The sequence below is a fragment of the Mastigoproctus giganteus genome, chromosome 6 (assembly GCF_048544385.1).
Source record: "Mastigoproctus giganteus isolate SK-2022 chromosome 6, ASM4854438v1, whole genome shotgun sequence".
NCBI lineage: Eukaryota > Metazoa > Arthropoda > Arachnida > Uropygi > Thelyphonidae > Mastigoproctus > Mastigoproctus giganteus.
Genome location: NC_143580.1, coordinates 149950057 through 149973826, shown reverse-complemented (window position 1 = coordinate 149973826; position 23770 = coordinate 149950057). Strand labels below are relative to the sequence as shown.

General features: G+C 36.1%; 1 protein-coding gene across 2 annotated transcripts in view; it reads right to left on the bottom strand.

Annotated features, from left to right (window-relative positions):
- Nucleotides 1-23770, bottom strand: part of Marf (Mitochondrial assembly regulatory factor) — a 495171-nt gene that overhangs the window by 387276 nt on the left and 84125 nt on the right. For both annotated transcript variants that reach the window (XM_090376530.1, XM_090376532.1), the window contains exon 5: nucleotides 12155-12276. In XM_090376530.1, coding sequence (XP_090232656.1) covers nucleotides 12155-12276 — 122 coding nt within the window. The remainder of the gene's footprint in view (nucleotides 1-12154; nucleotides 12277-23770) is intronic.

The following is a 23770-nucleotide window of genomic DNA, read 5'->3' as shown; positions in this document are numbered from 1 at the left end:
TAACTACTAAACGGAACTGTTAGGTATTTCTTTTGGTCTGGATGTGCTGTGAAAAAATTACTGAGACACTAAGGGCGCTGTGAACCGAGAAAGTTTGGGAACCTCTGACATAAAATACACAATGAAGAAATGACTGTTGCAGAAATATTTGAACAGTGTTGACTTTCTCTTTTCATCAATCAATTTCCGATAGCCAACAACAATCTTCCCTGGGCCCTGGCGAAATAAATATCGCAGAGAACCTCAAACAAAAGGTTTGAGGTTCTCTGAGATACGAAAGATTTCATCTAGTTCTTTTACTGTTATCTCCTTCGCTGTAACATTTTCATCTGGCTCATTTAAAAATTTGAATTTTTAAATGAATTTTCAAATTTTTAAAAATTTTAATTTTTAAATGCAAGTCTGCATTGACTTTATTAGCGGGAGACAAACAAGTAACAAGTCTCCTTCCGATGGTTGATGGAACACACCGAAGCGGACAGCAGGCAAACGTTCATTTATTGCCCATCCGATGCACGGTAAGCTTAATGGGCGATTCAAATGTTTTTTAACCATCACATAAAAAAAAAGATCGCGTTAACTGGAAATTTGTATGGTGTAAAGTGAAAAGTGGTATAGTTTTTTCAAATAGCGGTAACTGAAAAATGCATTAATCGAACTCGTGTTATGCGAGACCTGGCTGTAGTAATATTTTAAATCCAGTTAAAACTAATCAATAAAAATTCAATTGACTTTAAGAAGAAATAGATAAAATAAGAAGCTGGGATGTTAAAATTCTACAAAATAATAAAATACTCTAATACTAACACTATGACAATTAAATTATTGCAATTGGCTTTAAAACACAAGTATTTCAAATTCAAAGGGAAAATTTGCATACAGACATATGGATTAACCCACTCTCATCACCTGGTAGCCCTTATAGAAATAAGAAAGAGATATTGTTTTGGTCACTACAAGACCCTCTATATAAATCAGATATGTGTATGATATATATATATAAATAATTTTTTTATTTTTTTTTATATATAAATTTTTTTTATATATAATTTTTTTTTTTTGATATGGGAACATGGGGAGCTGCAATTATAATTTTTTCAGTAACAAATAATAACCATAAAACTATTACATTCTAAATGGTTAGACAGGAAAATTGTAATTTTTGGATGATGAAAAAATTGTTTCCTTTTGGAATTTTGTTTCCTTGCCTTGTGGAGAAGAAACAAAATTCCATTATAAGCAAAGTGTACAGAAAAAAAAAGACTGGATGTTACGTTAATCTTAACTCAAACCATACGATGAATATAAAAACTTTCATAGCTAAAAACACTCATATAAAAAATAACAAAATAAACAGATATATAAACAAATAAAACACCTCCCACATTACTTGTCCACACCTTCTAATAATCTGACTAGTTCTTCCTTGAATTTATTCAAGCCGCCCACCTCCACAACACCAGATGGAAGTTTGTTCCAACAGTCAAACACCTGCTGGCTGAAGGCAAACCTCCTAACATTTATATTGAAACCATCCTTCTTTATTTGACTTCATGTCCCCTGATGTGCATAGTCTAAGCAAGAAGAATGCCATCAGTATAGGGCTTGCTCAATTCATTCAAAGCCTTAAAACCTTGCAGGTGTCCAGTCTCAAGAGGCTGCAATTTGCAGAACTGAAGCCTGTCTTGGTAAGACCACCTTTTCATGTCCATCGCCAATCTCATTGCCCTTCTCTCCACCCATTCAAGCAAATCTACATCCCTACTGAAATGAGGCCTTTTGACCTGTATGCAATACTCAAGTTGCAATTGCCTTATACAATGGGATAATCACTTCCTCGTTCCTGCTAGCAAATTTCAGTATATCATTAACAAAACCCAATGAGCAGTCCTGACAGCCTGTCTCTGCATTGCTCAGGGAACTTCATATCTGACTGCACAATTTAAGTCTTTTTTTTTTTTTGTTTTCCACTGCCCTAAGTGTAACACAGTTAGTATGTTAATCTGAGATTACTGCTATCCATATGCAGTACCTTGCATTTATCAATGTTAAACTTCAACTGCCATTTCACAGCCCATCAGCATAATTTGTTTAGATCTTGTTGCAGCTTACCCTGATTACTATCATTAACCACCCTCCCAATCTTTGTATCATCTGCAAACTTAGACATTAAGCCTGATGGCTGGAGACTACTCGGTAGCCTAGTGGTCAGGCGTGTGTGTGCAATAACACGCACTCTTTGAGAGAACTGGGGTTCAAGCCCATGACTGCTAAATACGATTAACACGTGTATTGATGATTTATTGTAAACTCCACTGACCTGGTGGTTGTGCCTGAGTATAAACAAGAACATTATTCCACAAAGAGCAGTATCGCTTATTAACCACTCTGTCTTCTCCATCTCGACCATCCTTTTATCCAGGGCAGTATCTTGCCTTTAATGTCACATTGCTACAGTTTGTATAGCAGTCTTTTATCTGCATTAGTATCAAAAGCATACCTAATTTTTTTTGCATCCAGTTCTTTTGTTACTGTATTATAATTGGCTACAAAAGATTGCCCCTTAAAAGTCCATTCCTGTTTACATGATCCTGCATGATTACTTTAACTAGTGACTTCCATTACTTTCCTAAGAAAAAAGTTAAGCTAACAGGTCTGTAACTATTCATGTTACCCTCCCCTTTGTGAATTGGTAACACATTTGCACATCTCCAGTCCACAGGGAGCTCTTCTGTATCCAAAGATGCTTTCAGAATTATGGCTAAAGGTTTGCTTACCTCCTTTGTTGCCTCCCTTAATATAATTGGATAGATAACAGCCTCCCCAAGTGCCTTTTTTATGTTCAGCTTCAGTAATTTCTCTTCCACTTTCCTCTTAGTTATCACAAAATCATTTAGCTCCCTGTTAGATTCAGATGAACGTCTGGAATAGCCCTGAAGAAAGAACTCTTGATCAGTGAATGTAGATGCAAAATACCTATTCACTTTGTTAGCAACTTGGGTAGGATCATCAATAGCTAAACCATCAATATCAAGCAAACCAGTGATTCAATCTCCTCCTTCTACTGTTAACATAACAACAAACCCCTTAAAACAGGGAATGGCAACACCAGATGTGGCAACACCATCTCTTGACAAAGCATTACTACCCATCGGAACCATCGAGAAGGAAGTGAAACTGCCCTGGTTGCTCCCAGTACGGAATACTCTACATTGGTCCAGATAGTGTGCACAAGGAAAAGCCTTCTTTCTTCACATCCAAAGACAGCATACCCTTCATCACCACATGGAGATCTCTGTGAATTAACTAATGAGCATAACAGAAAAGGAGCCTGGCACTGCTCTTGATGCTCTCTCTCTCTCTCTCTTGGCACTGCTCTTGATGCTCACTACTGTAAATCATATGTATCAGTATCAGTTGCCACTTGGTTTATTTAATGTTCTAAATCTCATGGTATGCCATCTTTGTAATGTAATTTGTTTAATGCCAGTTCTCGTCACTTTAATTAGCATTAATAGAGGCACATGATGCAAGAAAGCAAGCTTATACAGAATCAGCCAAAAAAAAAAAAAAAAACCCTTCCCATTTCACCCATCCATTCACTCCAAATGTTTGTCTAGTTCTGCATTGAACTTATTTAAGTTGCTGACCTCCACTACAACAGATGGAAGTTTGTTCCAACTGTCAACCACCCACTGGCTAAAAGAAAATTTCAGCACGTCTGTTCTACAACTGTATTTCCTCAATTTGAATTTATGTCCCCTCAGGTGATTAATCTGAGCAAGAGGAAGAATCCCATCAGCATTGAGCTTGCTCAAACCATTCAAGGCCTTATACACCTCAATTAGATCATCTCGCAAGTGCCTAGACAGTTGGAACAAGATGCTGCAATTTGCAGAACTTAAGCCTTTCTTTGTAACAGCAACACTTTGTTGCACTCAACAATCTCGTTACCCTTCTCAGTACTTGTTCCAGCAACTCTACATTCTTCCTAAAATGAAGTCTCCAGATCTGCACTGCTCAGAAAAATTCATATCTGACTGCACAATTACCCCCAGGACCTTTTTCATTCTCCACAACCCTGATAGTAGTACCACTCAGTTGGTACATTATTCTGGGGTTACTGCTACCCACATGCAGTACTTTACATTTGTCAATGTAAAGTACTTGAGTTGCCACCTCTCAGCCCATCTGCTCAACTTTTCTAAATCCTGTTGCAGAAGTGTACTGTCATTACTGTCATTAACAATGCTGCCAAACTTCATATCGTCTGCAAACTTAGACATTAACTCTTATATACCTTCATCAATATGATTGATAAATACAGAAAACAACAATGGGCCAACACAGAACCCTGGAGGACTCCACTAATAACATTAGTCCACAAAGAGCAATGTCAATGATTACCACTCTGTCTTCTCCAACTCAACCACCCTTTTATCCATTGTAGTAACTTGCCCTTAATGCCATACTGATCCAATTTGTACAGTAGTCTTCCATATGCAACAGTATCAAAAGCTTTCCTAAAATCCAAGAATATGATATCAAAATTATTTTTTGAATCCAGTTCTGAATCAAATTTGTCAGACACGACTTCCCCTTAACAAACCCATGCTGTGTCTGAACTATAACTGCAGCCTTCTCTAGATGATCCTGCATTGCTTCTTTTACAAGTGACTCCATTATTTTCCCTGGAACAGAAATTAAACTAACAGGTCTGTAATTACCCATGTCACCCTTTGATCCCCCCTTTGTGAATGGGAATACATTTGCATCTCCATTCGGTGGGGACTTCCCCTGAGTCCAAGGATGCTCTCATAATTATGGATAAGGTTTTGCTTACTTCCTTTGCTACCTCCTTTAATATAACTGGATAGATCCTATCCACCTCAGGTGCCTTTTTTACGTTCAATTTCAGCAATTTCTCCTAGACTTTGCTCCCAGTTATTGCAAAATCATTTAGTTCACACTGCCAGAGTTTGATAAGCTTCTGGCCTCCACTTCCCTACAGACTTCCTCGTGTGTGAATGCAGATGCAAAATACTCATTCAGTTTGTCAGCTACCTCGGCAGGATCATCATCAATCAAATCATTGATATCAAGTGGACCAATCTGATTCATCCCCTTCCTTCTACAGTTTACATAAGTAAAGAAGTCTTTACTGTTTTTCTTTGCATCCTTTGTCAAAGATTTCTCATAATCTGCCTTCGCTTACCTAACCTCCTTTGTGACTTGATTACAGATCTACAGTGTCATCAGCTTTTGCCCCTGGCAGGCATGCCCTGATCCTATCCCACCTATCCTTTTTGCAAAATTTTAATCTCGTCTCCCTGACAATAGTCACCGACAATAACTAGCTCCTGTGGGGCCAGCACATTCTGCCCTGAAGATTGCTGCTGTGTTGCCTAATGCATGACTACAGGCTTGAGTTGGACAGCTGAGGTCCTCATTTTAATTCCTTCGAGGGCATCTACCCTTTTCTTCAAACTCACAGAAACCCATCAGAACACAGAGTCGGAGCCTAATTTCTTGACACACTCTGCACCTAGCGCGTGCACGCACGCACGCACACACACACACACACACACACACACACACACACCCTCCATGGCTAGATCATGTCCTGTACTAGAAAGATCTGCAAACATTCTAAAAGTTGCACATTTTTTAGGCTGTGATGTATTAGAGAATTGCCCCCTTCAGCTCTCCCCATGAGCCACAGCACTCCCACTACATTTTTCTTGTTGCTTTGCTGATCTAGTCTGAAGCACGCTTTTTGTTTAAATGCTGCTTAATTGATTAACAATGAAAAGTTATAAGGTTGATAAATTTAATTTACAATACTGCTCTAAACTAATGCAGTGATATGTATTACGCTATCTAGTTCTTACGTTATACCTTATTCTATCAAGTACGAGATACAAGCTATCAAGTTATGCTATATTCTAACAATCACAATGTTAAATTAGTTCTATCCTTAGCTAAATACAAGAGATATATGTCCAACAAGTGACTAAAACCTTCAAACTACTTATTTATCACGATTAAAACGCTAATATTCTTCTGCACTACTAGTTACGTTCTATGATATTCACACCAAACACCAATACAATAGCGGAACAAGCAGCGAGTCATATCTTACAATAATTACCAATTAAATTTTAAAATAAGCTAACAAACGCCTATTTACGATATTTGTAAAACAATTTAATATGTTAATCAATCAAAAATAGAGTAAAAATATGCAAAACATTTATCGTTTGCAGGAGCTTCAAACTTCACCAGCCTAATGTCTTATGTAAATTAATGGCACCCCTATATCATTTAATGTCATCTTGTTTTGTTGTTTAATATCGTATGTTATTTAATGTTTTTTAACACCTCTTATCTGTAAAACCCTGGCCTTTTTTGGCCATTAAGGGAAAGTACAACACTATCTAACCTTGTAACCAGTTACAATCAAGTGTTGTTTCAATAAAGTCTCTCTCTCTCTCTCTCTCTCTCTCTCTCTCTCTCTCTAAATCAGGCTTTGCTACTTTCTTGGCATTCTTTGCCAGAGACCTCTCATAATCTGCCTTAGATTGCATAACCTCCTTTGTGACTAGTTTGTATCTACCACAGCTTTCTGTATCACCCGATAATTTTTACACATCCCATCATTTTTCTTCTCAGTCACGAGTCTCATCAGTTCATCTCACATCTATTTTAGGCCTACACCTGGAATGGTATTTCTTCATCGATACAAAAAGCCTAGTAGATTCTACAATTACTTCCCAAAATGCTTACCATTTAGCATTTGCCACTGGCAACATCAACACAGTTCCACTGAATTGAATTTAAAAACTACCTGACCACTCCCTTAAGGAAGCAAAAGCCCTTCCAAGCAACAAGTGTCTGACATCCAAAAAAATTAGATGAACCTAAACACATCTCCACAACCCTTACTAATAATAGGTTTTCACAGAGCACGGTTGATAAAACCATATGCAAATACATGGAAAATTATGGGAATGCCTTCATAGGAAAAGTTTTAAAAACTGTAGAATACAGAAATTCAAAAGAGCACTCCCAATACCACAAAAAAAGGTTAGGAGAAAACAGATAAAATATACAGAATTAATGTGGTATTCCACCAATTAAAAAAAACACTATTTTAAGTAATGCAATATCTCTAACTAGGAGAAAGTACTAAAAACACTTATAAATACTCCCACGCTTTTAAGTCCCAAATTATTTTCTCTTTCTTCTCAATGCAATCTCACTCCAAAATCTTGAAAAAAAAATCACTCCTCAAAATGTGATTCTCAAAAATTATTCATTTTTGGGTTTTTGCATGAAGTGATATATCAAATTGCATGGTAAAAGATTTTATGAACTCTTTAGACATCATAAATTAATTATTGATGATTTTAGTAAGCTGGTATTTCTATAAACTTTCAAAATCCTGCAATACTGGTTTTTGGAGCACAGCTTACAATACCTACCAAACTGTTTCTTTTCTCCCAAGTCTAACATTTCTTGCCACTATATACTGTGCAGCCTTTTTTTTTTTTTCTTATTTGGATTCTCAAGCATCATCATAACATGAGGATAACATTCAATCAGCCTCCTGCATCTGAACTCAAAATTGACTTTTTCTAGAAAGAAATGGTCATTTCATACTAGCTGAACAAGCAACTTCTTTCAAAACTGCTTCTAATGAATGTTCTTTTGAGATTATTATTATTATTAGCCATATGGTGCAAAGAAGCCTGAGGCTTATGCTGCACCAACCAAAAAAAATTTGAGTTACCCTCAGGACCCTGGGTGTGCCAAGCCCATACAAGATGTGAGCCCTTGGGGGTAGATGAATCTGACACCTTCATCAAGATAATACTGTTCACAATTTACACCTTTAAAAGATAGAAAAACAACTTCCTCCACCATTTCCATTTCTTCCTCCACCTTCACCATTTCTGAAAACTGCTTCACAGTACCTTCAATACCTGTAAAGGAGGCTTTTTTTATGAGACAAAGAGCAATCCTTGAGTGAAAGTCAAATTGGTCTTATCAGATCAGCAAGAGACATTTCAAAATATGACATAACAATTGACATGTAAACTGTTTATAGTCAGCTAAAATAAATACATGAAGCCGCTTTTTTGGGTTATAACATTTGAATGAAATTCTACTCTTGAAAGCAACAGCAGTTTTGTTTAATACAACAATTCATCCTAAAACATAATATCCACCAGGTTTCATTAGATTGCCAAAATCTTTTTTGGTAATCTGAAATCTCTTCCTGCAAAAACATTCTTGAAAAATGGAATTCAGTCTGTCTATCCTTCAGACAAATATTCCTTCATATTAGTTTTTTTCATTTAGTCCTATTTTAACACCAAATGACACATTTAGTTCATTCAAATTCTGACAGAGAAAGTTGCAGCAACTTCTTAAGTTCATCCTCACAAAGGCTGTTGTGAGATGCTGAAACCATGTCTAAAAACTTAGCTTCTAACACAAAATGCTCTAATGTAACTTCTAAAACAAAATATAAAATATTCTAATGTAACTTCTAAAACAAAATATGAAATATTCTAATGTAACTTCTAAAACAAAATATAAAATATTCTAATATAACTTCTAAAACAAAATATAAAATATTCTAATGTAACTTCTAAAATGAAGAAAAACAAGTGCCACCTGCTGTAAAAAAACTGACTAATGTTTGTAATCAATTGCTAATTGCCATCTTCGGTTAATAATTAGGTATAAACATTGGTCTAGCTTTTACATCATTTTATGAGGTATAAACAGAGGGCAATACAAGGATTACACTAGCACAGTGGGAGAACAAATTTTGTAATCGGCAACACCAACTACTGACATCACCATGACATTGGACAGGAAGCAGGATATTACCAGAAGAAAAGTTAAGATGTGTATATAAGATAATATATAATGTATATAAGAGTATATAAGATAAAGGTAGGATAATAAGTAGAAATGTGGGGGAGGGGGGGTATGTATGAATTATGGATGCAAGCTGTTCAGTAACAAATATAAAAATATATAAAAAATTTTTTTTTTTTAATCAAGGGATTAAAATCAATGTATATACAGTAAACCCCCACTATTCGTGGTATCTGTATTCGCGGTCGCTGATTTAATATAAAATGAAACCTAAAAAAATGTGAATTTTAAAGTGCTGTGAACATTTTCCGCCATAAAAACATGGGCGTGGCTAAAATTATCTTTCCCGGTCAAAACAGGGCTCAGTGGGTGGGGGGAGAGGGGTGACAAAATTCTGGCGTGGATGTTTCTCGCTACTCCTCGTTCAGTATGTGTTATGCGCTTGTCACGGAAGGTTTCGTCGTTTGCTTTTAATTTATATGCTTATGAATTGAATAAATTTATCAATTTATAAATTGATATGCTTACAAAAGTGATAAATTTACCGTTTTGCAGTGTAAAACAGACTTTTTCGAGTGTGTTAACGGAAGAAAGTGACTTTATTCTTTCTACAAGTTCTTTCTAACCCATAGAAAAATATGGCTACGAATAACAAGGGAAATGTGAAAATATCACAGAAGGTGATGACATTAGCGAATAAAATTGAGTTATTAGACAAAATTTCTAATGGTGAAAGTGTCTCCTCAGTGGCAAAACATTATAAAATCAATGAGTCAACGGTACGATCAATCTAGAAATTGAAAGAAAAAAATCCGCCATAGTGTCCGTGAAAATGCGCTAATTGCTTCAAAAATTTGCTACGTAACTCGTGATGTTAAATTAGAAAAAACAGAAAAGGCTTTAAATCTGTAGATAGAAGACCGAACTCAAAATAAAATTCCGTTAAGTTCACTCATCATTTGTGAAAAGGCAAAACTCCTTTATCAACCCTTTAGCGAAACTGGTGATAGCACTGGCGGGATAAGTTTTTTAGCTAGCAAAAGCGCTGGTTTGAAAGATTTGTTTGAAATTTCTAATAAATATTACATTTAATATTAAATTGTTTCTTATTTTCATTTCAATGCCATATGCATGCATTTCACTATGTACATAGTCATATTATGAAGATATATATAATACATACATAGACAAAATTTTAGACTAGTTTTTCTTATATATTTCATACTTTGGAATGGAACCCCTTTATTACTATGGGAGCCATAACTCAGTATTCGCGTTTTCGGTATTCGCGGCATTTCTCAGGAACGTAACCCCCACGAATAGCGGGGGTTTACTGTAATTATAAAAAAAAAAAAAATCTTTATAAAGGTTAAGCCAACTGGGTTCCTCTGACTGATCAATCAGGGATGAATTGCTCTCTATGATGTCATCTCTCTCTTCCCTTTCTTTCTTGTACATTTTCATCATCAAGAACAATAGGCATATGATATATAATCAAGAACTGGTAGTTCCAGAGCAGATGTTGTTAATGAAGGCAATAATCACAGTAAAAATATATTAATTGGTAGTTATCTCTCTCAATTACCCACTTCATTTGTCTCCTTTCTAAAAGTTTAAATCCTTCTTTAAATTTATGAAACTAGCCACTTCCACAATACCACGTGGAAGTTTATAACAATCAACCTACTTCTCTGGCTGAAAGAAACTTTTTTTTGGACAACAACCAAACAAGGGGTCATAAATTTAACTTGGAAAAATGTTGGTTGCAGGATAGATGTTTAAAAATTAAGGATGCCATTATGAGGTAAGAACAACTTTCATTCAATGTTAAAATTTAGTTGAGATGCATGACTGTTTCAGTGATCTAGAGGAGGTTGAAGTCCATTCCTGCACAAATTTGGCACAGAATATTAACCTACTGGAGGATGCATCACTGTCATGGAATGGTGGAAACAAAAGTGTGTAGCTGACAAGGGTGCAATAGTTCTCTATTATCAAATGCATTTTTGCACAAGCAGCAGAGAGGTTACAGCATCCCAGACAAAACACTGTCACAGCCTGCTGTCTTCTATCAAATATATGAGGTAAGAAAAACTTTCAAACTGTGCTTTTGTTCAGTAAACTTTACCATGCACATGGGGTCCATTGCTTCCTCTTGTTGTTACCATACACATACACTTCCTTCAACTCACATGATACAAAAGGAAATGTAATCCATTCAACATTCTCTATCCAACCAGTGTTCATCCACCAGATGAGAAGCAGGTCTGTGACATGCTTCTCATTTGGTGGATGAACAGTGTGATGAGAAGAGAGAAGCAGATGAGAAGCAGGTCTGTGACATGCAGTGGGATGTTGAATCAGCCACCATCTCCTCTCATGCCCATTCAAGGAGAGTATCCATAATAGTCCTGTAATCATCATCTTCTTTCATCATCATCATCACCTTCATCATCTTCTTTCAGTCATTTCTGTTCAAGTAGTGTTCAAAGAGCAGATGAGAAGCAAATGTCTAAGTGCATTCCAGTGTTAAGTCGGTTTCCTGCTCTGATATCCAATGGAGGGTACCTATAACAGCCCAGTGAAGGCTACTTCCAATGAAGTCCTACTGAAAATTGCTTTAGACTGTCCCACACTGTATCCTGCAGCCAGTTGCACCATCATAACTGTCCACATAGTGCCACTATAGTCATATCTCACTTTATTCATCCACTATGAGTTTGACACCATAAGTTTTATGGTGCAAGTTTATTTTTCCCCTTGTCTCCTTATAATACACACACACAATAGCTGGTAGGGAAGTGCTGTCTCAGATATGAATCCACCTCCTCAGCTTGCACCAATAGTTATGCCTTGTTAAAAGTCCATCCCATCACATTCCCTCCCCCCCCTCCTTTTCCAGTGTTCAATATAATGTACTTCACTACACTGGTTGCATTTCAGCTTTTTAGGGCCATTTGTGAGCTACCATCTATGAGCTGACAAATATACAGCTGCAAATGCTCTACTGTTTTATGTGTATATTTCTGTATATATTTTATTGATTTTATCTTTATATTTTCAATTACAGTATTTTATTGCTTTTTTATTTATATTTTTTTGATAGTTTTATTTTATTTCAATTATGATATGTCATTTTCTATTAAAATCAGTTTTATTTATTCTGTTCAATCAGTGTGACAACTTAATTATAAGTTCATATGAGTATATATATATATATATATATATATATATATATATATATAAACAACATTAATATTACCTGTCAACGAGAACAACATCATCCCTTAAAAGAGGACATTTGTCTTTTGGCCAGAATATCTGTACAAGAGAACTATCTCCAAATTTTTCAGAATTCAAGGCATGGGCCAGCTGTGATACTGACTGCATATAAAAAAAATTACATATTAAAAACTATTAAGTTTTTATCAGATACTGATTAAATAATTATTTTTATGAAATGCCAATTTCTTATGAAAAATACGCTAAAAGTTTTGTATTCAGAACAGAATCATATTACTAATAACTGTTTAATGTGATGCTTTACATCTATGAGTTGGCAAATCAAAAGTACTAAAATAAATACTTCCCTGAACAAAACATAAACAATTTATTTCTAACTGCAAAAAAGAAGCTTACGATAACTAATATGGAAAAAAAAAACAAAAAAATGCTGTTCATTAGCGTAAACTTAAAACAAAAAACACTGCGATTTCAGAGTAAGCACCTGAATACGAGTTCAAGGTCTTCAGCTACGTTGTATTCACGTAGCATTCCACGATATTAAAAATACACGCATTTAGTATACTTCAGTTATTCTCTTCAGGAATTTTGAATTTTAAATAACATTTAACTAAATTCATAACAAAACAAATGAAAGCATTATAATCTTGTTTTAAAGGTTTTCCTTAATGTCAAATCAACTAGTCGACAGAGAGAGAGAGAGAGAGAGAGAGAGAGAGAGAGAGAGAGAAAGAGAGAAGGTAGGTGAAAAGAATCTACATAGTTTTAATTTGCAGAATGTCTGAGACAGACCTGAAGTTATATTTTGTTATTACTTCAGATCTAAGATGATGTGCATTTAAGTGGACATTGCAAGTTGATGTGAGCAGATAGGTCCAATTCTGTGACCTCAACACCATTGAACAACATTTTTTTTTGTGGTGACCACACATAAAATCTCCCCCCCTTCTGCCAACTGAGATGAATGACTTGAAGCAATGACACAGTTACTAACCATCTTAATAGGTATGCACAACTTAAAGGTGATATTGTTGTACACATTGGCACCAATGTCATTAAGAGTAGGAGATCTGCAGATTTACTTAACAAATACAGCCAGTCCTCGTATAACACGTGTTTACACTACACGAATTTGATCGTACACGATTTATAAATAGGAGAATGATATTGTATATAACACGAACCGAATTTGCTTATGCACGATTCGCCTTTGTGTTTACAAGAAATGGCAGTCAAATGTGGAATCACCCCAACTGAATGCAACAGGATAGCAGTGAAGAGAAGATTCTGAAAATGTATTCATGTTTTTTATATCAGTGAAGGGAAAACGCTTTTGGCCATAATAACCCACACAATTCCAGCTATCGGTATTATCACAAATGCAATTAGATCGAGTTTACTACCAGTTTATAACAGATTCAAATAGCAGAAACGCAGCTGGAAATAGTTTTTATTGTTTTATGGTAGTAACACCCCAGAAATGTATTTTAGTAAAATGTGAGCTAGTGAGGTATTAGTGTATCTCTGCCTTTACGGTGTTGTTTATTCAGTTGCTACACATGCGCAGCTTTGTTTATGTATATCAAGCGTGCCTTCTCATTTTGTAATTGTGCTTTATTCCCTAAAAATGAGTAAAATACTTAAAAGGTGTGAAAAGGAAGCATCCTGGTGAAGACACTACAGATGCAGAGAGAAAAAGAAAAGCAATATCGATAAACAGAGGTGGATTGGGTCAAAAATTCGTACCCTGGAAAATTTGTAGCAGCCTCATACTAGCATTTATGGCCAAAATCACACCGGCCTCCATCCTCTTCTGGCCTCCGGCCCACTGGGGTTTCCCCAGTAAGGCTTATGGCCAGTCCACCTCTATTGATAGAGAAAAAACATGAAATTTTGAAACACTTTGAGCGAAATTAAGACCATGTGATATTGCACATGCTACTGGCCTAAATGAGGCAACGCCGAGAATTCTGTTTGGATAGAAAATCAAACAAAAAAACAAGTTTGCTTACGATAGAAGCAAAAGCATTAGCAATATTTTATTACATAATAGTCGTAATAAAATACGTAAATATTTTATTACAATTATTCATTGTGTTTGGTAATGTTTTGGTTACAAATGTATGTTCAATCTTGGGTGGTCGGCACCTAACCCTATTTTTCCCATAGGGCCTGTTATTTATATTGCACGATTTTGCATTGCACGAGGATTTCTAGGAACACAACTATCGTGCTATGCAAGGACTGACTGTACAATTCTGCAATTCTGCCCAGACACGATAGGAGGGAGTACATGATGAGAGCCTTGTCAATAAATTCGGCCCTGGAGGGAATGTGTATAATAGGTAGGCAAAGACAAATGCAAAGTACTGCATATGGATAGAAATAACCCCAGAGAAACATACCAACTGTGTGGTACCACACTTAAGGCGGTAGAAAATGAAAAAGACCTGGGAGTAATTGGGCAGTCAGATATGAAGTTTTCTGGGCAATGCAGACAGGCTGCCAGGGCAGATCATGGGGTTTTGTTAATGATATATATAGGAATTTTGCTAGCAGGGAAAAGCAGGTGATTGTTCCTCTGTATAAGGCAATGGTCAGGCCACGCCTTGAGTACTGCGTACAGGTCTGGAAGCCTCATTTTAGGAAGGCTGTAGATTTGCTTGAGCGTGTACAGAGAAGGGCAACAAGATTGGTAAAGGGAATGAAGGGATCCTCTTACCAAGAGAGGCTTAAGTTCTGCAAATTGCAGTGGCTGGAGACTAGGCACCTGCGCAGTGATCTGACTGAGGTGTATAAGGCTTTGAATGGGTTGAGCATGCTGAATTCTGAAGGGATCCTTCCACTTGTTCAGATTACGAACCTAAAAAGTAAAGTAAAGTGCAGCCATTATCAACCCACTGCAGGGTGGAAGCCTCCTCAACAATTCATGCTGATTACGAACCTAAGGGGACATAAATTCAAATTAAGAAAAGACAGATGTAGAATAGATGTGCGGAAATTTGCCTTTAGCCAGCGGATGGTTAATTGATGAACAAACTTCCATCTGTCGTTGTGGTAGTTGATAGGTTAAATAAATTTAAGGAGGAACTGGACAAATATTTAGAGGGAATGGTGCGATTTTTTTTTTTTTTTTTTTTGGCTGATGCTGAATAAACTCATACTTGCTTTCTTGTATCACATGCCACTACTACTACCATGTCACAGTACATCTAGCTCTAGCAAGAGGTTGGTTACAGTTGGGAAAGACAGTTGTAGGATAGATGTGCAGAAGTTTGCCTTTAGCCAGCGGGTGGTTGATTGCTAGAACAAACTTCCATCTGGCATTGTAGAAGTTGATAGCTTAAACAGATTCAAGACAGAACTAGACAAACATTTGGAGCGAGTAGATGGGTGAAATGAGAAGGGCGAGTGTTTTTTTTTTTTTTTTTTTTTTTGGTTGCTTTCTTGCATCATGTGCCCTTGCTAATGCTAATACTAATGCATACCTGAAAATGCAGTACCATTATTCACCAATTATATAGAAAAAAAAACAAGTTTTTATTAGTGGAAATATGTTTATTTTCCTTCAGAGGTACTATTTCTATACAATTATGTGTCCTGAATGAGCAGCAACAGATAAGTAGTTTTATTTATATATATATATTTTTTTTTTTTGAAAACATGATTAGTTTCTTACTATGCAAAAAGTAAGATGAGATTAGCATTAGAATTAGTAGAGGCATATGATGCAAGAAAGCAAACTTATACAGCATCAGCCAAAAAAAAAATAAACCCTTCCCATTTCACCTATCCATTTGCTACAAATGTGCATCTAGTCCTATTTTGAATTTATTTCAGCTGTCAACTTCTACAACAGATGGAAGTTTGTTCCAGCAATCAACCACCCACTGGATACAACTGTCTTTCCATAATTTGAATTTATGTCCCCTCAGGCAATTAATCTAGGCAATAGGAAGAATTCCATCAGCACTGAGCTTGCTCAAACCATTCAAAACCTTATATACCTTAATCAGTTCACCTCACAGGTGCCTAGACTCCAGATGCTGCAATTTGCACAACTTAAGCCTTTCTTGGTAAGTGGACCCCTTCATTCTCCTCACCAATTTTGTAGCCCTTCTCTGTACTCTGTCAAGCAACTCTACATCCTTTCTAAAATGAGGCCTCCAGATGCAGTACTCAAGGCATTGCCTGACAATTGCCTTATACAACAGGATAATCACCTCCTTTTCCCTACTAGCAAAATTCCAGTATATCATTGACAAGGCACCATGAGCTTCTCTTGCAGTCTATCTCCACTGCTCAGAAAACTTCATATCTGACTTCACACTTAGCCCAGATCCTTTTCATTCTCTACTACCATAAGTGAGTACTACACAGTAACGCATCAAGTGTGTGATACTACCCCCAGGCCCTTTTCATTCTCTACCAACCTGAGTGTAGTACCACACACTCAGGTTGGTAGATATGTTACTCAGGAGTTGGTGATATCCATATGCAGTTGATATGTTACTCTGGAGTTGGTGATATCCATATGCAGTACAGCCACTCCCCAACTTAAGTAAGGGTTGCATTCCACGGAACTCTATGTAAGTCAAATTTTACGCAAGTCAGAATTTCCCTAAATGCTTATTCAGCACTTGCAACTATGCGCACTGAACTTGATTGAAGCAAAAAAGAACTGTTCGAAGAACATGTAAATAGAATTATTATTCTATTTTTATCTCATGTGCAAGAAAAATCAAAAAAGTGTACAAAATTACAAAAATTTCAAAATTATAAAATTACAAAAAGAGAGAGGAGAGAGTAGTTCAATTTTATGGGTTAACTATGGTGTATCTATACCGATATTATATAGTTAATTACCAAAACCCATAAGGATTTGGTGATTTCATGATGATGAGAGATGCCAACACCCTTTGGCATCTCTCATCATCATCATCATCAGCCATTTTCAATCCACTGCAGGATGAAGGCCTCTCCAGCAACTTTCCAGTTCCTTCTGTTTTGTGCAATGGCCATCCATTTACTACCCACAAACTCGTGAATTTCATCTATTCATCTCCACCGTTGTCTTCCTGGTTTTCTTCTAGCTCCTCTTGGGCATTCTGTTATTTTCTTAGTCCATCTGTCATCATGTCTTCGAGCTACGTGCCCTGCCCAAGACAATTTTAGTTCTTTAGTTTTGATAAGAATGTCCTTTACTTGAGTTTGCTGCCTAATCCATGTGTTTCTCTTCTTATCTAAGAGTCTGATTCCAAATATAATTCATTCCATCCTTTACTGTGCATCTCTCTCATACTGTGGCATCTCTCATATTGTGGATATAACTTCGCAACTGTGACGGCATGTTGCACTATCAGGGTACCTGCCCGCCCACTGAGGATGAAGCCTACTAGCTTCGAAACGATCGTCTGGGTGGTGGTATCCTCTGAAAATAAATAACAGTAGTCTTCTCTACTAGAGAAGCGTTATTTATTTGAAGTAGTGCAATACCAGCTATCTCGTTGTGAAGGCACCCACAATGAGATACTATTAAAACGATGCCTTTTACACTACATACGTAGTTCAAATTTATGGGTTAACTATAGTGTATCTACACCGATATTATATAGTTAAATAACATATGCATATGATATATATATATGTATATTGGTCGACCACCATTTTGCAAACCCCCTGGATCTGGTCTATGGACCTCCAGGGGTCCGCAGACCTCAGTTTGAGAAACGCTGCTTTAACACGTTCTTTTATGTATGCACTTTCCCTTAAAATAGTATTCACTGTTGAAGCAGCGAGACCTGATTCCATACAATAGATGACAAAATTTGTCCTGCTTAGTAATTCTTAATTAATAATCCTCATTTCTAAATCAATTTTGTTTTGTTCCTAGCACTGCTGGCACTTGCACTTTGCACTGGTCCCTTTCCCTGCACCATTATAATAAGTAAATAGGAATGAAGAGAAGATTCTGAAAATTTATTTATGCTTTTTATATGATTGAAGATTTCAGTGAAGGGGAACTCTTTTCACCATAATACTGTAAAAACCCACAGAATTCCAGTTATCGATATTATCACAAATGCAATAAGATCGAGTTTACTACCCGTTTATAATAGATTGTGCTAACACAAAAGCCCAATAAACCAGAAAGTGCAACTTGTTTTTATTGTTTTATGGTAGTGACTTCCAGAAATGTGTTTTAGAAAAATATCACAAAGACGTTCAAAATTGATTCTTATTTATTTATTTTTTTTTATGAAAACCCCAAACACAAGAGGTATTAGAACCTATAGTACTTAGTACTGTGCTTGGGTTAGAGGTGGAGAAGATGAAAGAAGGTATTTGTTGACTTTAGACTTACTTCTGTAGACAGTAATTTTCAGGAAATATGTATGAAGGATGGTTGTTTCAGAAAATGGAAGTTGAATGAATAAACAAGGAAGATGAAAAATTGGTTCTGCGAGTTTGAAACTGGACAGTAAATGGATGTTGTTGGCTGGTGGTGGTGGCATGAGTTCGGACTGTTTCAAAAGAGTGAGAGAGCGGGAATTATAGAAGCCAATTTAGAAGAACAGTGCCCATGGAAGTATCTGTAGAAAAGGCATGCAGCAGAAACAGTACATCTATGAGACAGAGTTGTTGTTATTTGGTTTTTAGGAGCATTAGCAACTAAGGCCATATTGCTCCAGGAATATGCAGTGGTCATTCCCTGACCTTTCCGCATCCTCCGTATTTGGTGGTGACTGGCTCGAACCCCGGTCTAATCAAGAAGCGTGTGCTATGCACTGCCGCTCCTTCCCACCTGGCATGAGACAGAGAGTGGAGAGACTCTGTTAGAGATGAGTCATTAATTAACCTAACTGCCCTCTTCTGAATGGAATCTAGGAACATTAGAGAGGTTTTGGGGGCACCACCACAGATGTCAGAACAATATTCCATGGTAGGGCAGATTTGTGATTTGTACAGAGTTACAGCAGTTTGGAAGGAGGTTGTTGCAGACATTCTCTCAGATATGCCGGACAAGCTGTGCTTGCTACCTGGGAGCCTAAAACACTGATGGAACTGATAATCGGGTGACATGCAAGTCAGGATTCTTATAAAGGAACATATGATAATGATGAATTTGTAGGGCAGTTTCAATTATAAAAATGATCTTTTAGAGAAATAAATAGCTTAGTTATATAGAAAAATTTCAACTTCCGAGGTCTTGGAACAAATTACCAAAAAAAAAACAATTATTGTTATTGGGTTCACATTGCAATATTTTCGCAATACCTTCATTTATTCCTACGGGATGCAAAATATGTTTACACAATTTTTTTAAATTTTCACCAGCTGGCAAAAACTTATGTAAAGTCGAATTTCTGTAAGTCGAGTATTGCATAAACCGGGGAGTGCCTGCACTTTGCATTTGTCAATGTTAAATTCAGTTGCCACCTCTCAGACCATCTGCTCAACTTTTCTAGATCCTGTTGCAGTAGCATACTGTCATCAGTGTCATTAACAAACCTGCCAACTTTCGTATTGTCTGCAAACTTAGACAATAAGTCTGATATACTATCATCAATATCATTAATAAATACAGAAATAATTAATAAATACAGAAATAAAGTATTTAAGGGCAAAGGCCTCATGCTACGAGGTAGAATGACTAATATGTAGGTTACTGCAAATGCATCATTTTAACATAGCTATCTACCAAAGTAGTTTAATTAATTAATTAAATTGGCATCGTTTTTGTTACATCTCATATTGTGACTGTCTTCACAACGAGTTGCCATGGTATTGTACTACCTTCAATAAATAACACTTCACTAGTGGAGAAGACTATTGTTATTTATTCTCAGCAGATACCACCACCCAGACGGCACCGTTTCAAAGTTTGTTGGCTTCTCTTCGGTGTGGTGGGCAGGTACCCGGTGTTAAACAGGTCTGTAATTACTTGTGCCACCCTTTGTGAATTGGGGTCATATCTGCACATCTCCAGTTCACAGGGATCTGCCCTAAACCAAGAAAGCTCTCATAATTGTGGCTAAGGGTTTGCTTACTTCCCTTGCTGCCTCCTTTAATATAACTGGATAGATCCCATCCACCCCCAGATGCCTTTCTTATGTTTATTTTCAACAATTTCTGCTCCACTTTGTTCTCAGTTATTACAAAATCATTTAGTTCACTGCCAGAGTTTAATACACCTCTGGCATTCCCTTCCCTGAATAACTCCTCATGTGTAAATGTTGATGCAAAATACTTATTCAGTTTGTTAGCTACCTGAGCAGAATCATCAACAATTGAACCATCCATATCAAGTGGACCAATTTGATTCATCCCCTTCTTTCTAGAGTTTACATAAGTAAAGAACTCTTTTCATCATTTTGCCAACGATTTCTCTTAATCTGCCTTTGCCTACCTAACTTCCTTTGTGACTTGATTACAGACCAGCTTATATCTACTATAGGCTTCTGTGTCACCTGTTAATTTATATGTATCCCATCATGCATTTTTCTTTTCTCTCACATGTCTCATTAGTTTATCTGACATCCATTTCTAAGAGTGGTGTTTTTATAACAGATAAACTTTTCTAAGAGTTTTTAACAGATAAACACAAATAATGTTCTATTTCAACCCCAGGAAAGATAAACAGGAATGGAAGATTATGCTGACATTTATATCAATGTCACTTCATCAGGCAGAGCAACTCCACCACCGGATCACTACAATTTTTGACTAAACATTATCTGTAATTATTATTACACAATATAAAAGACAGGGAAATTGTCTGTTATTTTAATTTCTAATACTGGGAGGAAACTGTTCATGACAGAGACAATATCACACATCCCGTAAGATGCAACACTCAATTGCACTGATCATTATCCACAGCAATAATTCAGCTGGAAGGGTAACTCACTAATGGATTGCTGCTCCCAGTTTAGAGTGAAATAATCAAAGGGGGAAACATTCAGAATATATGAATTTTGTAAAAATGCACCCACCCATAAGGATAAATGTATAATATATAGTCCAGCATGAAAATATCATTAGTCGACATGGGTATATCCAGAAGGAGTACAATCAATAAGTGGGTAGTAATTCCAATAGTAGTGATTTTTTTTTTTTTTTTAAGTGGTAACTATAATAGTACTCTAGTACTATTATGGTTACGTAATAGTTCACTAAAATGCAAAAAAGCTTACCTTAAAATTATGGTCCTTATATGTATACTATTAACCCCAGGGGCTAATATCTGGTGAGTATGGGCTTGGCACACCCAGGGTCCTGAGTTGCATATCATTATTATTCTCTTTCTTGGTGATTCCCTCCCTTCTACTTTTGTCTCTCTCTCTCTCTCTCTCTCTCTCTCTCTCTCTCTCTCTCTCTCTCTCTCTCAGGGAACTCGGGAATTTTTTCTGGCTGGTGCAGCATAAGCCTTAGGTTTCCTTGCACCATATAGCTAATAATAATAATAGTAATAATATTTACATTATTTACAATAACAACTTGCAATACTAATGAATTACTGTTGTTGTGTAAATCTAGCTCTCGCCAAACCCAGTCTTTTTAGAATGTCTGATTTAGTTTTCAAAAAAACATTTTTCCAATAGCTTTCACCTTCTGCACACATTACTGACACTACCTGACTCACTTGATCTTCTTCAGGCCATTGAGAGAGAGAGAGAGAGAGAGAGAGAGAGAGAGAGAGAGAGAGAGAGAGCTTGAAACTACCTACACAGAAAATTAAAATAAATCACTAGCATCTTGGATAAGTCTTGGACACAAAATGCACACATAAACCAAAACAGCATTGCTGAGCAGTGTGCAACTAAAAATAGCTCCTGTCAGAAAATCACAGTTCCTAAAGAATTTTTATAAACAACACTTAAGTAAAATTCAGCTAATTAGAATGTAATAACACCACCTCTTGGGATGATGTATAAAATGTATAGTTTTGCTGATGAGTTTGTACTGATAATCATCCCATACATTTTTCTTCTCTGCCACTATTATCAATTCATCTGACATCCATTTAGTCTAAAACTTGACCAATATCTCTTAGATAGTATAAAAAATGCAGCATGCGTACGCAGTAAGCACAAAAGATGTTTTATTTTATGCGAAAAAATTCTTGGTTTGGACGAGGTTAAAGGGATTTGGCATGAAAAGAATCCGAACACGGTTTCATGAATTTGTTTGATTTGATTTGGCTGATTTTGATTTTACTGGTGCAAAAACAACTGTGATTATACTGCAACTCACGAATTTGACGTTGCAATACATGTTCAATAAATAATTTACTTACAATGGGTTTGTAATAGCTAAAATATGATACATACACTTGAGATTGTAAAGAGTGTACATGTCTTTGAAACACAGCATCAATTATAGTTCCATGATTAGTAGTCGATACAGATCTAGAAGTATTTAACATTAGTCCAAATTTATTTTCCAAGAAATCAAAGGTTTGGAGTGAGTATTTGCAAAATTAAAGTTGAAATCTCCACTAACTATCATTGGCATTCAGTCACATTTTTTGATGTTAAAAACGTTTTTACTGGCGTTATTCCAAAAATTTTGTAACAGAAAACCATCATGCGAAAAGTGTTAAGAAAATTTATTCCAGTTTAATTTATCTTCTGGTGGACCAAATTTAATCAAATTTTGCATAGAGCTTCATCTTAGCTCTATACTAGAGGAAACACTTTCAAACCTCTGAAAATTGCAGTAGTTTTTCCAGGATAGTGGAAAATATGAACATGTGATCAAGGAAATTTTCTCACGTAATAAATGGGATAATGTGGACATGTGGCATATTGTTGGAAAGCTAAGGAATTTAGAAACAGAAATATTAAGGTTTCAAGATATAAAAATCTTTCAGAAACTAACTGGGAAATGCATTAATTCGAAAACACATCAGGTTTCAAATCACCTGGTGTTTTCAGATTGAATGAAATTGTTTTCTTTACAATTAAACTCTGAGGCTGGAAAAGAGTTCTGCTCATTTATTTCATAAATGTGCAGAACTCTTTTGAACTAAAATCTCTTCAATGTAAATATTATATATCCTACTTTAGCCATCACAGACTTTCACATTACTTTCAGTAACCAATATGTAATTATTATTAAAAAAATAAAGACATTGTTATATTATTATTCATGAATTTTATTAATATCTGAAAATTAAAATGTTTTTAATGCCTGCAGATGACTCTTAAATGTAAAACACGTTAAATATGCTAGCGGCAGGACACATTATGTATCTGGTATAGAAGTTAATTTTTTTGTGAGAAAATTGTTGTAGCAGTGCAGCTCCTTCAATTGCATAAGGAAGTAAAACGAAAAGGATGAGTTCAATGATGTGTTCGATCTTTCGGTTAGGCGAAATGTAAATGACTATCGACAATATCGTTTGACCATCAGCAAGAAGGCAGCATTCAGCTGCACAAATATCTCCAACAGGTCTAACACTCACAGATTTTCCAATAGTTTGTCGATAAATCACTTCCATATGAGAAGTAACAACATGAGTAAGATTTTCTCTCTTATGATAAACTGCTACACCATCAGCTTGTTGATCTTCTCGTTTGAATCGAACTACACAATCCAAGTTAGGTATACTTACTTCTTTATTATTTAA